Here is a 14154-nt window from a genome sequence, read left to right as displayed (position 1 = left end):
GTTTAATTTGATTATTACATAACAAGATAACTTTTAATTTTCATAGCTCTTTCTTGAGTCAGCTAGAGAAAAGCTTTAACAAAAAGCCAAATAAAATTAAAAAAGTATAGTTAGCCATGGAAGGAGGAGGTAAGCAAGCTCAGCCGGCAGCCAAGGAAGAACCACCATCGTTGCCGCCAGGGTTTAGGTTCCACCCGACAGACGAAGAACTCATCACATACTATCTGATCAACAAGATCGCCGACCAGAATTTCACTGCACGAGCTATTGGAGACGTCGATCTCAACAAATCCGAGCCGTGGGATCTTCCTGGTGATTTGGTTTTTTTTTTGGTTTTTACATCGATAAGTTGGATGATTGCAACCTTTGCTACAGTCTTAATTAGGGTTTGAATACAGCTAAAATTAGGGTTTTTGAAGCCCTAAATGAGAACTTATTTTTGTTCAAAGAAAATTTCATTTTTTCTTTTACTATGTAAATTTTATTATTTTCAATGAAAATATATTATTTTTTTCATTATAATTTACTTACATTAAGTGACAATATATATATATATATATACACACACAAATCACAGATCAAGTAACAAAATTAGGGTTTCTTGAATATTAATACTTTTTATTTTCCTTTGAATTTTAGGTTGTGTTGTTTTAGTGTTTAGAAAATTTTGACATTATTGTTATTGTATATTAAAAATTGTGAGATTATTATTAATATATTTACTTTTATTACTTTTTAAAAAAGTTTCAAGAAAAAAATTATCATATTTTCATTGAGAATTGTAAGCAAAGAATTGAAAAAAATTGAAATTAAGCACACCTTTACTTTTTCTTTGGGAAATGATTCAATTTATTATTATATTGGATTATTATTTGTCAAAAAAGATAAAATTAAACCCAATGATTGTCATGGTTAAGAAAAATCTATAAAATGATAATTATATTGTTCTTGAGAAAAATAAAAGAAAAAAAAAAAAGTTGCACCAGTACTACTCACTATATGATACTCTATTATAAATAAGTAGCTACCAATTTTTTATTAATTACTAAAATTACTATATATAATCTTTAATGACAAATATTATTATTTTTGATAACCTAATATTATTTCATTTAATTTGTTATGACACATTAATATATAGCAAAGGCAAAAATGGGAGTGAAAGAGTGGTACTTCTTCAGCCTTCGGGACAGGAAATATCCGACGGGAGTGAGGACAAATCGCGCGACAAACACCGGATATTGGAAGACGACGGGAAAGGACAAAGAGATATACAACAGCAACGCGTCGACAGAGCTCGTGGGAATGAAGAAGACATTGGTCTTCTACAAAGGAAGAGCTCCAAGAGGAGAGAAGTCCAATTGGGTCATGCATGAGTATCGAATTCATTCCAAATCTCCTTTCAAATCCACCAAGGTAACTATGCATCGATTTATATACATCAACCGATAATATATATATATATATAGTAATATGTCATAATTGATTTCAACACAAAATATATATTAATATAATACAAATATATATATATAGTATGAACTAATAATAATCCACACGTCACATACTCATAAATAATTACAATCCTAATCACCAAACACCTATTTTTCATTTTTTATATTATACTAAAAATTAATTTTACATTCAAAACATCGTATCCAACGCCTATTTATATCACATCATACTACTATTCAAATTCAAATTTTTTACTATCCAAATCCAACTCAAAATCCAAACCCCCAAACAAACACACCCTTTATAAATTATATATTCTAAAACATTCAATAATTAAACACAAAATATTATTATTTTTATATTATACAATTCTCAATCTAGAAAATACATTCATCCAAAAATAAAAATAAAAAGTGAAAAAAAATCCTATGTCTTATTTTATAAATTTTTCAGAAAATAAAAATGTATATGGGTCGCCATATTTTTTCTATGGGTAGAAAAACACAATAGTTACCATTTTATCCTTTTTTTTTTTTTATCATGAATAAAAATAGTTTTGTATTTGTTGTCCATATTCTTTCGACAGTAAAAATATATACGTGGCTTCGCAGAGATTGTCCACGTAAAAAATTTTTCTGCAAGACCTAAACTATATAGAAGCTATATTTAATTTTTTTTCTTAAATTTTATTTTATAATATGAAAATTTGCGATTGCTATATTTTAAATTGATTTTATTTTATTTTTATTACAGGACGGGTGGGTGGTGTGTCGAGTGTTTCAAAAGACCGCCGGAGCCAAAAGGTACCATTCAAGGCCTCCAAATTCTTTCCAAGACATGTCCCAAAACCACATCCAAACCTCAGTAATCCACCCTCTAAGAAACACCACCACCTATGCCGCCGCCGCTGCCGCCATGATGAACTTTCCGGTGATGGGCTACAACCTCGCCAGCACCGCCGGAATCGGCGGAAGTTTCACGGTCTCCGGCTTGAACTTGAATGTGGGCGGCGGCATTGCTCCTCCTCAGGTGATAGTTCCGGGGATGAGCCTCCAAGATCATGTGATGAGCGGCGGCGGCGGCGGCAATCACGAGGCTGCCGGAGGGTACGCCGGAGATATGCGCATAGACGAAGATGATGAGGATTTGGAGAACTACTGGCCTTCTTACTGATGAATGTATGGTGAAATTTAATTTGTGGGCAAAAATATAGTATTGTGTATGGATTTGGTGTTGTCGAGGGGTTGTAGGAAGGAGACAACCATTGGAGATGCAATAAGTAAGGTTTCTTTTTTGGTTTTGGGACTTTTGGAAACTTTGATTTGTTGTCTTAATTAGTTGAAGAAGTTAAGCTCTTTATTTGGCAGGAAAAAGGATGTACTAAGGTTGCCTTTATAATGGACAACTTCCACATTACTCCATTCCTCGTTGGTCCTACTTATTATGTTCATATTTCAATTTTTATCGGTCCATATTTTAAAAAATTATACACTTTAATTTTATTTTATTTATTTTTTATTTTTTAAATTTTAATTAGACGTACAATTTATAAAGTATTGACAACACAAATTAATATATACGGACAATACATTATTTATAAACCAACAAGATAAGGAATATATTTATATACTCCATCCGTTCCAGATACAGTGTCTGCTACACAGTATTTTAGGAGGAGTATAATTAGTAGATAATTAAGAATGTATTAGTGAAAATAATTATCCTATAATATAAATAATTGTAAATTAAGATTAAGATAACTAATTAGTTTAATTAAAGTTAAAAAAAATAAAATTAAAAAATTTAAAATGAGATTAAAGTGTGTAATCATTTTAAAAAAAAGGAAAGTGACATGGCATGTAAGACAGACAGAAACGACAACTTGGACATGGTATCTGGGACGGAGGGAGTATAATATAAATGCAACATATAAACTAACAAATAATTATAGTAGTTCATACAACATATACTTCAATTTATTTCACTACATAGTCTACTAACACAATATATATATATATATATATATATAATAAAATTGACAGTAGACACGAATACTCTATACGGCCTGTAATGTCTATTCTATATTTATTTCCTGTCTATAATATTTTTATATGTTGAATGGGCTAGCACCCTAACTGAACTGAATTTTGGGGCAACACTCGATTAAATCGACATACTTTTACTCTTTACATAACAAGTTATTTCCATCGTCCCTAAAGATGAATGATCCAAGTTCAGCTATGGCACACTTTTCCCATTCTTTTTTCCGGCATTCATTTGCGGCGCCGTATTCGCAAACTTAAGAGCTACGATCGGCTTCAAATACGACATTCCGGGACGGTGTCGCTTCTCTTTAGGCAGCGGTCTTAGCCGAGGCAACCAGAAAGCCACAAAATCGCCGTCCGGATCGTAGTTTTGAGCCTAGATTTATACACACTTATTAGGCCTTTAGACGTAACACTGTGAGACATTTTGATTTGAAAATCTTACACTACATCAACTTTCTTACATACTTGTTTCGGAATACTAAAGTAACGGTCCTCTCTAGAGTCGTTCCCTACACCTGCCATTAGAAAAAAAAAAAAAAAAAAAAAAGAAGCTTATTGACATATCCACCATAAATAGAAATATTGAAAGACTATAACAGTTTCTCCATCTCATATTTATCTATTCGTTTCTTTTTTTTTACGAATTTTTAGAAATATTATTATTATATTAAAATATAGTAGAAATAAAAATAAAAATACTAAACTAACCTTAGTAGTATTGTATGATATAAATGTAACGAGATTTGTATAATATATTATAAATTGAAGGGTATTTGTAATGTTAAGTAAATAATACCGTTACTAAAAAAAACTGATACTTTGTTATGGAACAGACCAAAATAAAAAAAAAAATGAATAGTTTGTAAAGGGTCGGAGGGAGTATGTAATTAATACTTGTACCTGCGCCGTATGTCCAATTCCCGTAATTCGAACACGGATCGTAGTCCAAAAGACTCGTCTCGAACCATTCAGCGCCCATCCGCCAGTCGATGCCCATGTCCCGGACGAGGAACGAACACACAATCTGTCGAAAAATCGACTAAAAAAACAGAGTGAACCTTTGATTTATGACGAAAATGAGCTTCTAGAATTCGACGGAAACTAACCTGTCGTCCGCGATTGGACATGAATCCGGTAGTCGACAACTCTTTCATATTCGCGTCGATAAGAGGATACCTAAGAGCGGGACAACAAAAAAAAAATCATCGATTTCTTCGCTCGGACAAGAAACACATACGAAACCAAAACCTCGATTTTCCTTACCCCGTCTCCCCATTTCGCCACGCGTCGAAAAGCGCCTCGTCTTGGCTCCAATTTGCGCGTACCTTTCGCGGACCACCTATATTGATATGTATATAAACGGTTTTATTATTACAAAATTTGTAATAGAATTCTGTCTCGAAAATTAATGTAACTAACGTAATTTCATCTATAATTCCGTCTCTAATGTCACTAGTAACGGAAAAAGTTAATTTATGACGAAAATTTTTTATTACAAAAATACTATTTTCTTGTAGTGTTGTAGTATTCAATCTAGCAGTATGTAAAATAGCTTTCTAACGTCTCTTACCGGGATGAAAAATCGAGTTCCCTTCCTTGATCGACAAGAATCGAAAGTAGTCTCGCCAAATAAGTTCGAACAACACCCTGCGATGCGAAAAAAAACGCTATCGGATTACAACATACATTCTTGTTTTTCATCGGATAAGTTGTGTTCTAACAAAGCATTGCTCGAAATACCAATAAGTAGAGTCGTTCGCTTCTCTCTGTTTTTCGTATCTCTTAATCTGAACATGTCGATTTACGATAAACTACGTAATCGATGAAATCATAAGCAATCAAGAAAACCGCGGCTATATAAATCCGAACCTCTTCGTAAATAAAGCGCGGCGAAAGGCTTCCCGACGCGAGCCAAGGCGAAAACTTGGTCGAATAATCGGGTCCCAACATTCCGTTCCGGGTTAATTTGTATTTCCTCAAGAGATCCTAAAAAAAAAAATAGATTGAAATTAAGCTCATTCGAAGATCAATCGAACCACATAAAATGCCTCGCTCGCCTTTTTCCAGAAATACTCGTGCACGCGACTTAGAGCTCCGGTTTCGCCCCCGACGAATGCCATTCCTTTTTCGACCTGCGTAGATGCACAAAAAGTCGCGTTTAATTAATGCGCGGCACGCTCGATTATACTTACGATTAGATACAAATAAGAGCGTTGCCTTCTGCGGTGAAAGCCCCAGCGCGGAAACCTCCGGAATGTTTCCCCAGTCTCGAACATTTGGAGCAGGGCCGAGCGATTCTGGGAGCTTGATGCAACTCCTTATTGCAGCCTTCGACTCGACAGACTGTTGTTCTAATCATTAGAAGCAGTGTGTCTATATATATATGTGTGTGTCTGAAGAGATTAAGGAAAGCTTGTTATGAATAGATACGATGAAGGAAGAACAGAGGACCTTCCGGAACTGAGTGTAGACATCGGGTAAGGATTGACAGCTGAATGGAAGATCATCGATATGGTAAAGACTACATCCCCAAATCAACTCCAATTTCAATTTTCCGCCATCGTTAGGAAGCTTCTGCAAGTTTCTAGAAACTAATCTCTCGACTTTGACCTCCTCGCTGCAGGTTTCTTTCTGCGCGTAAACCTGACATGCAAACACGACGACTTTCAGTTAATTACTTGTCTGATTCTGGCAAGAATCGAAATCGAAAATTGTTCTAACAGTGTGGGCTCCGAACTCTTTTGCGAGAGCTGGAAGAACATCCTCGGGATTCCCTTGACGAATTAGAAGATTCAGACCTTTCTTCGTTAGCCCTAATTTTAAATCCGCTAAACATTCCATCACAAATTGTGCTCTTAGACCTGCCAAAAATTGGGGGAAAATCAAAATTAAAATCGATTCCTAAATTTAGAACACATTGTTGTAAGGAATTGCTCACCACCGGTTTTGGGGAAGCCGAAATAATGAGTGGTTCCGAACATTCTCGGATCGATGCAGTAGACGGGAAGGACAGCCTCGGAGGAAACCCACGCCTTGAACAAAACCTCGTTGTCGAAAACCCTAAGGTCGTTTCTGAACCAGACGATGGAGGATCCTTTGCCGCGGCGGTGAGGGGATTGCCCGAGAGAGTATCGCGCGGCTGTCTGCTGCCAGACACGCTCCATTTCCGGCGCCGACAAGCTCGGCACGTGCTGCACTGTCTGCGACGCTCTGGCGGCGTTGGAGAATTGCATTTTGAAGCAGATAGAAGATTCGAGACGGGCTGCGGAGAAGAGAGGATTTACTACGGGACGAGAAGCCGACGTGAAATTTATTAGCATGGCTTTTGATTTTCTTACAATGGCGTTGAGGAAAGTTCAGTAGGTCGTTATGAACAGTTGGGATTTTGACACGTGGCGTATGAATAGGTATGCTACGTGGTGGACTGGTGGCCGTTGAGCTGTAAAGCGCTTTTTGGTAGCTTCTTTTATAATTATTAAATGAGTATTTATTGTTTTCAAATTGAAATTTTTGTAAATAAATAAAAATTATTATTAATAAATAATGCCAAAAATAATCTGTTTGTCTTTTTATAATTTTGAAAAAATTCTGATTTTAATATTAAAATAATGAATAATGAGATAATTTGTGAATTTTTTTTCTTTTTTTTAATAGTCCAAGTAGTAAAAAAAAATTATTTATATGCTTACGAAAGCTACACAGTAAATTTGTTGAGTTGGGTTCCTTACAATACCATCAAATAACATTTTCGATTTGTAACTTTTAACGAACGAACATCGATCGAGATTTTAATCTTAAACATCTCGACTTTAAATATTGAATGTTTAGCTCAATTCAAGTTCTTAGCTAGTCGTCGGATTCGGAGATAGCCAAACTTGCCGGCGCCGGGAGACGATCCCTCGAAAATGATCGGGAGGTAGCCGGTGGCTGCTCGGTACCGTTGCTGAATCTGCAGGGAAATATTCAGTATGGCGTCAAGTTAATTCCCGACACAGTCGAATCTGAATTACAGTTGAACCGCGCAAATTATTCCGTTACCTGAAGAATTTGCTCGCTGCTACGCAAGCAGTTCCGGCCAATGACGCAGACAGTTCCACCGGATCCTCCGCCGGTGATCTTTGCGCCATACAGAGTTCCTTCGGAGGCCCTCGACAACTTATTGTGCTGCATTTCTTGTACGAGCTGGACGAGCCTGTCCGTTCCGTCTGAGCCGAGCCCACAGGCGCCGTAACTGTAGTGACACTGCAAGAAGAGCTCGAATATTTAGAGAAAGAAGATTATTACAATGTTGATTGAGACAAATCAATATCGTCGATTTGATCCAGTCAGCACATATAAAACATGCTTATAGAATATATCTTTATGTCGTGTGTAATTTGTCCTTATTTCGTGTGATATCCGTATTGTGCTTAATTTATAATCACCACAATAATGTATTGTGCCGAATTCGATTGTCTATGAGAAATAGCACATTGCGAATACCTGGTACATCAACTCTCCGAGGGCGGTTAACTGATAATCCGACGATGCAGATGTCAGCAGCGCTTTGAAAGCCTAGAAAAATCACGGGTCATTCAGCGAAAACTTCGGTAAGACAAATTCATACAATTATGATGTTCCTGACCTTGACTCGAAAATTCTCGTATATCGGATGTCCGGTGGCTGCTCTTAGCGCATACTTCCTCTTCTTATCTATGACAGTGACCGAATCGTTGTGGTCCGAGTATTTCTCCAAGAATGCCTCGCCGAGCGCAGTTTCCGGAAGCTGCTTAACATAGAGAGCTTCGTATCTGACATCAAAAGATCGAAAGAATCACCGAAGAGGTTTAGAATAGCGGATCAAAGAGATCGAATGACAAATAACGGATTACCTGTGCGGCGACAAATTGCATAGATAGTCTAAATTAGCCTCGTTCTCAAGAAGTTCGACTCCGTCCTCTTCAAGATCGTCCGAAGACTGCGATAGCAATGCTGAAGCTATAGACTTTATGACTTTTCGACCCATGAATGCCCCGATCCTTACAGATCCGTAATCAGCTCCACCTATACTGTGAGGCGATCTATTGTTTTAGTACAAGTTTTTTCTCATCGAGCAGGTAGAAATGGCGTTACCACAGGACATGATTTTATTTTTTACCTGTGACGGATTCCAGAGTCGATTCCCCAAACTCTAATGTGATTTGGAATATCGACGAGGCCTAATACCTCAGCAGGCTATGTGGAACAACAAACCGGTATGAAAACAGTTTACGGTTGAGAAATTTGCATGTACATTTCATTACTCGAGTGAATTACCTGGCAGATCATCGCAAGAAGTTTGTTAGCTTCGCCGCACGCAGAAGTCATCTGATCCATGACGCCACATGGAGCTCCGACTACATGATTCTCCACCTTAAAGAAATGGCAATTCGATCAAGCATAACAAAAGAAAGAAAGAAGAAGCGCGCAAAAATGTTCATATGGCTACCATTTGACACAGCAGCGCAAGATCTCGAGGATTGATATTTAATCCTGAAAAGGACATACCGAGCAAAGTTACACTACACAGCGCTCTAACAAGAAACTATGAAATCAAAATATTTTAAAAAAAAAAGCGCGCACGCACCGTGAGCAGCAGCAATGCCAGACATGGTAGCAACTTCCACAGCGGCAGAAGACGAGACGCCTTTGCCTTCAGGGACGGCTGACGAAACCTACAGATTTTTCAGGATAAGGAAAACTAAGAGACATAGAATCTTCACGAAAAACAGTATTCATTAAGAATCGAAGACTTGTACCAGCACACTAATACTGTGATTGAAGCGAATGCCGAGTTCTTTCATCAGGACTAGAATGGTTCCTGCAACGTACGCTGCCCATCTACGACAAGAATCAAATTAGTGTCCGATAGAAAAGATTATTTAGAAGCCAAAAAAAGAAAAAAAGGAGCTCAAACTTTTGCGATGGATCCCGAGCGAAGTAACTCCTAGCATTTTCATAAGACATTGGCTGATCTCCATCCAAGAAATCGGAAAGATTCATATCGAAGGTTGGCCCTCGATTGCTTAATTCGGATCCATAAGATACCTGAAAGAATATATAAGCCAAAGGGATCTAAGCTGTGCGCTTTTTCGGCAAAACTGTTTAACTAGAAACGATCACATACAATTTGCAGAACAGGTGTTTGTCCTTGTCCTTTAGCATTTAGCCGAGCCTGTGCGTGCTTCCACAGTCTCTGTTTCGACGGATGGATCTTTTGCACCGCGACATGGCAAGCTTCTCTCGTAGGCAACTGTACATATTTTTATAACAATGCTATAAGAAAATATCGAATCCATATGCTAAAAAATCATTACAGAGAATGAATGAATTCGGAAAGGGGCGTAGTTTTCGAAAGTTCAAATGCGTGCGCATTACCTGCAGCACAAGGCTTCCAGAGTAATCGGCAATTCCACCCATGACATCCAATCGTCCAGGCGCTCTTGCAACAAATATGTCTTCCTACAAAAGTTTTCCACCATTAAACAAAAGAAAAGCTTGCTAAACTCTATCTGTTCTTATTGCACAGGCTATATTTTCGAAATGCAGTGAGGGCATCAAAAACAATAAATAGTAATTCATTGCTCACGATTGAAAAAACAAAGCTTTAATCATATTAGATCAACAATACGATTAAACAACGTACAAAAGAATAGAAAAACACACCTCCCAGTTAAACAGACTAGCTGCAGCCTTTTGCTCCCTCATTCGGCGCTTCTCACTGCTATTTTCAGAATTAAGAGCAGCGCCAAGTTCTGAAAGGCTCTTCAAGAAATTAATGGTATCCGGAAGACCTAAAAGGTCTCCATGAAGAATTTCAAAGTCCTCCGGCAATCTATTGAATATTGCATATGGTAGTGGTAAGTTTAAAAAGCATTCGACAATCACTTGGTAGTCGATAGTGAAGAACATGATTGAAAGAATTCACTCACGCATCCATGAAGAAGCTAACACAATTCATTTCAGCAGTTGGAGATCCCGTACGGAGACCAAGTTCATTTTCTGCATTCGCATACCAGTCGGGGATGCTGAGATCTCTTCCCGGAACCCTTTGCAATTCGTACCCAAGAACAATAGCATCACGCAATCTCCTAGCGCCACTATGCTGCATTACAAGAAATAAACACTTAAAAAAAACTTAGATGGTCTAAAAAACCGATCACTTTTCACTCTGTAGTTCTGATTAGTGATGCTCCGAATTCCTTAACTATTGTCATCGTTACTTAGTCTCACCTTATCAGACGTGCAATTTTTCCCAAAGGCGGTATCCTGCAATATACGAGCAGCAACCTGCAAGTGCACAATGAATCAAAAACAACTAATCGGACACATATACAACAATACATTCAAACGTATAAATCAAAGATAAGCATACCTCTCCACCATTTATGCCACCTTCATAGCACGGTTTTAAGCTAATTGCACGTTCCAGGTATGGTTTCCAGTGTCCGGTAAGTAAATCTCTTCGTATCATCTCAACACCAGCTTGATAAGACTGAAAACGTGAAATCAATTTCATCAACTCCTTTTACCCAAACAGAATATTTTGATATTTGATATCGCAATTAAAGTTCACCTCAAGCATATTCCTCAAAAAAGGTTCTTCATTGAAGTAGTCCCTTCGAACAAAAACAAACGGTATCTTGAATGCCAAGGCCTCGCTAACAGTTCCATACCCAATTTTTCCTGAGATTTCAAAAGAATTGAAGGCATCCATTATGCTTCATATGGCAAGAACACATAATCTATCCAAAAGAGTTACGACTAACCTAGCATGCAGTCGGATGCAGCTATGACATCAGGAGTGTACGTATCCTTTGCCAGTTTTACGAAATTTGTAGGAACATCCATACTTTCTGATGCACCACAAACCTAAAACCATATTCGATTGCCATTTTAAACCCTTGCAAGGTACATATTTACTTCAAGAAACGCCTAAATATGAAACAACAATAGTTCGGATAACTTACCAAACAAAGCCAACCATCTGGCAGGTACTCCTTCTTTAAAGTCCAGCCGGAAGGCTGTCAATAAAATATTTCATGTTAAATTTGTCAACACAATCGAAATCAAACTAAATCCCGGAGCAGCAAATATCAGAATTGTAAAGAAAGGACTGCAAGCCCAATCAAAGTCTGATTTTTCAGCCAAAAATGAATCTGTAGCAAAATCTTATCCTCAAACCATGAAACATATTTTCGAAAAGTTATTTACCTGTCCGCCGAAGTTGAGGATAACAATTTTGACATCCTCCCCAATTCCTAGCTCTCTTCTCACCTGGAATGTAATTAGCAAGAAAGTTAACGACTCCAGTGAAATGGTAAAAATCCACCAATAATAATATCATCGAAACGTGGAAAGTGAGTCTCGCCATTGTCCATGTACCTCTTCACGCGACATATGCAATCTCCTAACCACCAACGGCACGTCAATTGCATCACGGAATGCAGGCACTGCAGCAGCACAAATGGTTAAAAATGCATCACGAAAAAGCTAATGCCATTCAACGTTCATTTGGTAGAACAAAGAACATAAAATTGCTGCGTTTATTGATCGTTTACTCGGGCAGTATCCTGGGAGGCGGATAAGAAATTCACAGTGCGAATAATCCTCGGCAATCTGCACCATCCAAGAATAGAGGAAAGGTTAATTAGTAAATCATAGTTAAGCATTATCGCAATTGAAATTTGCTTTTCGAACATTTATAGCCCATAATTCAATTGCAACCAATTTTGCTGCAACAACCTGCCAAACTATGGATCGATGATGGTGGCCAGCAGCCATTACATATTCTGCATAGATGAAGTCCCAACTGCCATAGAATTCGAAACAGTGATAAACTTGTATTAATACTAAAAACATACACCAGGAAAGAAAAAATTGCTGGAAATGCAGTGACATACAAAACACAAACACACAACCAAGAGCTATAGAGAGCACCTAAAATTGGTGACACAAACAGAGCGTATCCCAGCATCGGCTGCTGCTCGACAAGCCACCGGAACCACATCTGATACCTATAGTTCAACAAAATTTCCGAATAACAAGAAGACTAGAGATCATTAAAGAAAGATGCATACTATTGGACGACGTATTCGATTAAGCTATTCTCTCCTTGTTCCACACCATTTTAACACCTCTTTTAACATATCCATATCTATATATTTATATACAAACATAGCTAATTACATAACTGTTCAAGAATTTTGGCATCAGCTTGACAAAGTAGAGTAATTTTTACCACTAAGTCTGCATTGATGGACTTCAACCATTCCACTTCAGTCTTCAAAATGGTGTCCCGAGGAGCAACCGCCGTTTCAGAATACTGAACAATCATAGAACAGAAATACAGAAATTCAGCTCTCCTACACACACACATATATATATATATGTATGTATGTATAGCAGGTTACCTTCTCCAGTGAAGCAAGACGATCGACAGTCAAGGCGTCTGCCTGAACTGCTCCGCAATCCAACAGCACTTTCCGGAGAAAAAGCCGAGGAGACTTTATTTCAGAGGTGAAGACATAATCCGGCGCGCCGGTGACGACGTGGACATCGTGTCCGGCGAGAATGAGATGCCTGGCGACCTAACCGCCGCCAATGGAATTCAATTAGGTCAATCATCACAACAATCGAGACAAATTCGACAAATAAAAGTCCGTAGAACAGTATTCGGAGCAGAGAACTGACCTCAACAACGCGAGTGGCGTGGCCGAAGCCATGGCCTGTGACGTAATACGCAAACACCAAAGGTCGCTCGATCGGCACCTCAGTTCCCATCGCTTCTTCCAATTGCAGCTCGGGAACGAAAATCGAGAGGATTGAGGCGATTATTGCGAATGGAGGAGTACTGATAATGACTTTATTCGAGGAACGTCCAGAGAATCTGCTCCCGATCGTTTGCTTTATTCCGCCTTGGGATTCCTATCTGCTTCCGGAATTCGGCCATCCTTCGACTCTCCATGCTCTTTTCTTGTAAGAGTGAATTGACCTTTTTCGGATAAAGATTTGGTCTTGGCCCCACCTTATGGCACTGATTTTGACCCTCGTTGGATAAAGAACTCGTCTCGGGAACGGAATTGGACTAATTAAGAAATGTTTTACTCCATAATTCAAATAAAAATATTAATACTCAGGTCCATTTTAAATAAAAATATACTTCTTTAGTTGTTCTTAAAATATTCATTTATTTTGGCATTTTAATTAAAATTGATAGTTAAAATAGTATAAGAAAATTTTTATCTTTATTTTTTTATAAAAAAATAATAGTAATTAATACTAGTAAGTAGAGATATGTAAAATAGTGTTATAATAAAATATATATATATATTAACAAGTATACATATATTAAGATAGGAATGATGAAAATGAAAAAATATATAAATTAAAATTAAAGGAAGACGGGGAAATATTATTTTTCATAAATTTATTATTTTAAATTATAATTAAATAAATTCAAAATTTTAAGCAAAATAATTTTTACATTAAATTATTTTTAAAAACTTTTGACTCATTTAACAGCTTTATTGTGAATAAATTTATATACTCTATTTGTCCCTTAACAAATTATACATTTTTTTATTTTGATCCATTTCATAGGTACGTTTGGTAACAAAGTATTTATTTATTTATT

General features: G+C 37.2%; 3 protein-coding genes across 5 annotated transcripts; 1 reads left to right on the top strand and 2 right to left on the bottom strand.

Annotated features, from left to right (window-relative positions):
- Positions 1–55: 55 nt before the first annotated feature.
- LOC127255871 (NAC domain-containing protein 100-like) lies at positions 56–2871 on the top strand. Its single transcript, XM_051281623.1, has 3 exons — positions 56–312; positions 1142–1416; positions 2206–2871. Exons 1-3 carry the CDS (start codon positions 117–119, stop codon positions 2623–2625), a joined length of 891 nt encoding a protein of 296 aa, XP_051137580.1. The 5' UTR covers positions 56–116; the 3' UTR covers positions 2626–2871.
- Positions 2872–3364: 493 nt separating this feature from the next.
- On the bottom strand, positions 3365–6838 carry LOC127255987 (cryptochrome DASH, chloroplastic/mitochondrial). Of its 3 annotated transcripts, none has more exons than XM_051281803.1 (13): positions 6439–6838; positions 6222–6361; positions 5952–6143; positions 5718–5843; positions 5558–5632; positions 5370–5486; positions 5241–5287; positions 5071–5147; positions 4764–4839; positions 4607–4676; positions 4401–4539; positions 3966–4015; positions 3365–3873 (listed from the first exon to the last, which is right to left on the bottom strand). In XM_051281803.1, exons 1-13 carry the CDS (start codon positions 6818–6820, stop codon positions 3691–3693), a joined length of 1674 nt encoding a protein of 557 aa, XP_051137760.1. In that variant the 5' UTR covers positions 6821–6838; the 3' UTR covers positions 3365–3690. The 3 variants fall into 3 exon arrangements, with proteins under 3 accessions (XP_051137760.1, XP_051137761.1, XP_051137762.1); XM_051281804.1 differs by having other exon boundaries at positions 6442–6838; XM_051281805.1 differs by having other exon boundaries at positions 4401–4524; positions 6439–6837.
- A 325-nt stretch (positions 6839–7163) lies between these two features.
- On the bottom strand, positions 7164–13501 carry LOC127255732 (L-arabinokinase-like). Its single transcript, XM_051281437.1, has 28 exons — positions 13212–13501; positions 12932–13108; positions 12760–12843; positions 12459–12535; positions 12264–12330; positions 12080–12137; positions 11904–11971; positions 11733–11795; positions 11489–11542; positions 11288–11390; positions 11095–11204; positions 10894–11013; positions 10752–10808; positions 10451–10623; positions 10185–10353; positions 9897–9980; positions 9646–9771; positions 9436–9566; positions 9278–9359; positions 9106–9193; positions 8968–9011; positions 8796–8891; positions 8638–8714; positions 8372–8548; positions 8125–8290; positions 7983–8054; positions 7539–7742; positions 7164–7449 (listed from the first exon to the last, which is right to left on the bottom strand). The coding sequence occupies exons 1-28, from the start codon at positions 13299–13301 to the stop codon at positions 7330–7332; spliced, it is 2937 nt and encodes a 978-aa protein (XP_051137394.1). The 5' UTR covers positions 13302–13501; the 3' UTR covers positions 7164–7329.
- Between the last annotated feature and the right edge of the window lie 653 nt (positions 13502–14154).

The sequence above is a fragment of the Andrographis paniculata genome, unplaced genomic scaffold (genome assembly GCF_009805555.1).
Source record: "Andrographis paniculata isolate CXL003 unplaced genomic scaffold, ASM980555v1 Contig54END, whole genome shotgun sequence".
Lineage (NCBI taxonomy): Eukaryota > Viridiplantae > Streptophyta > Magnoliopsida > Lamiales > Acanthaceae > Andrographis > Andrographis paniculata.
Note: the sequence above shows the minus strand (reverse complement) of the source record. Positions and strands in the feature narration are given on the sequence as shown.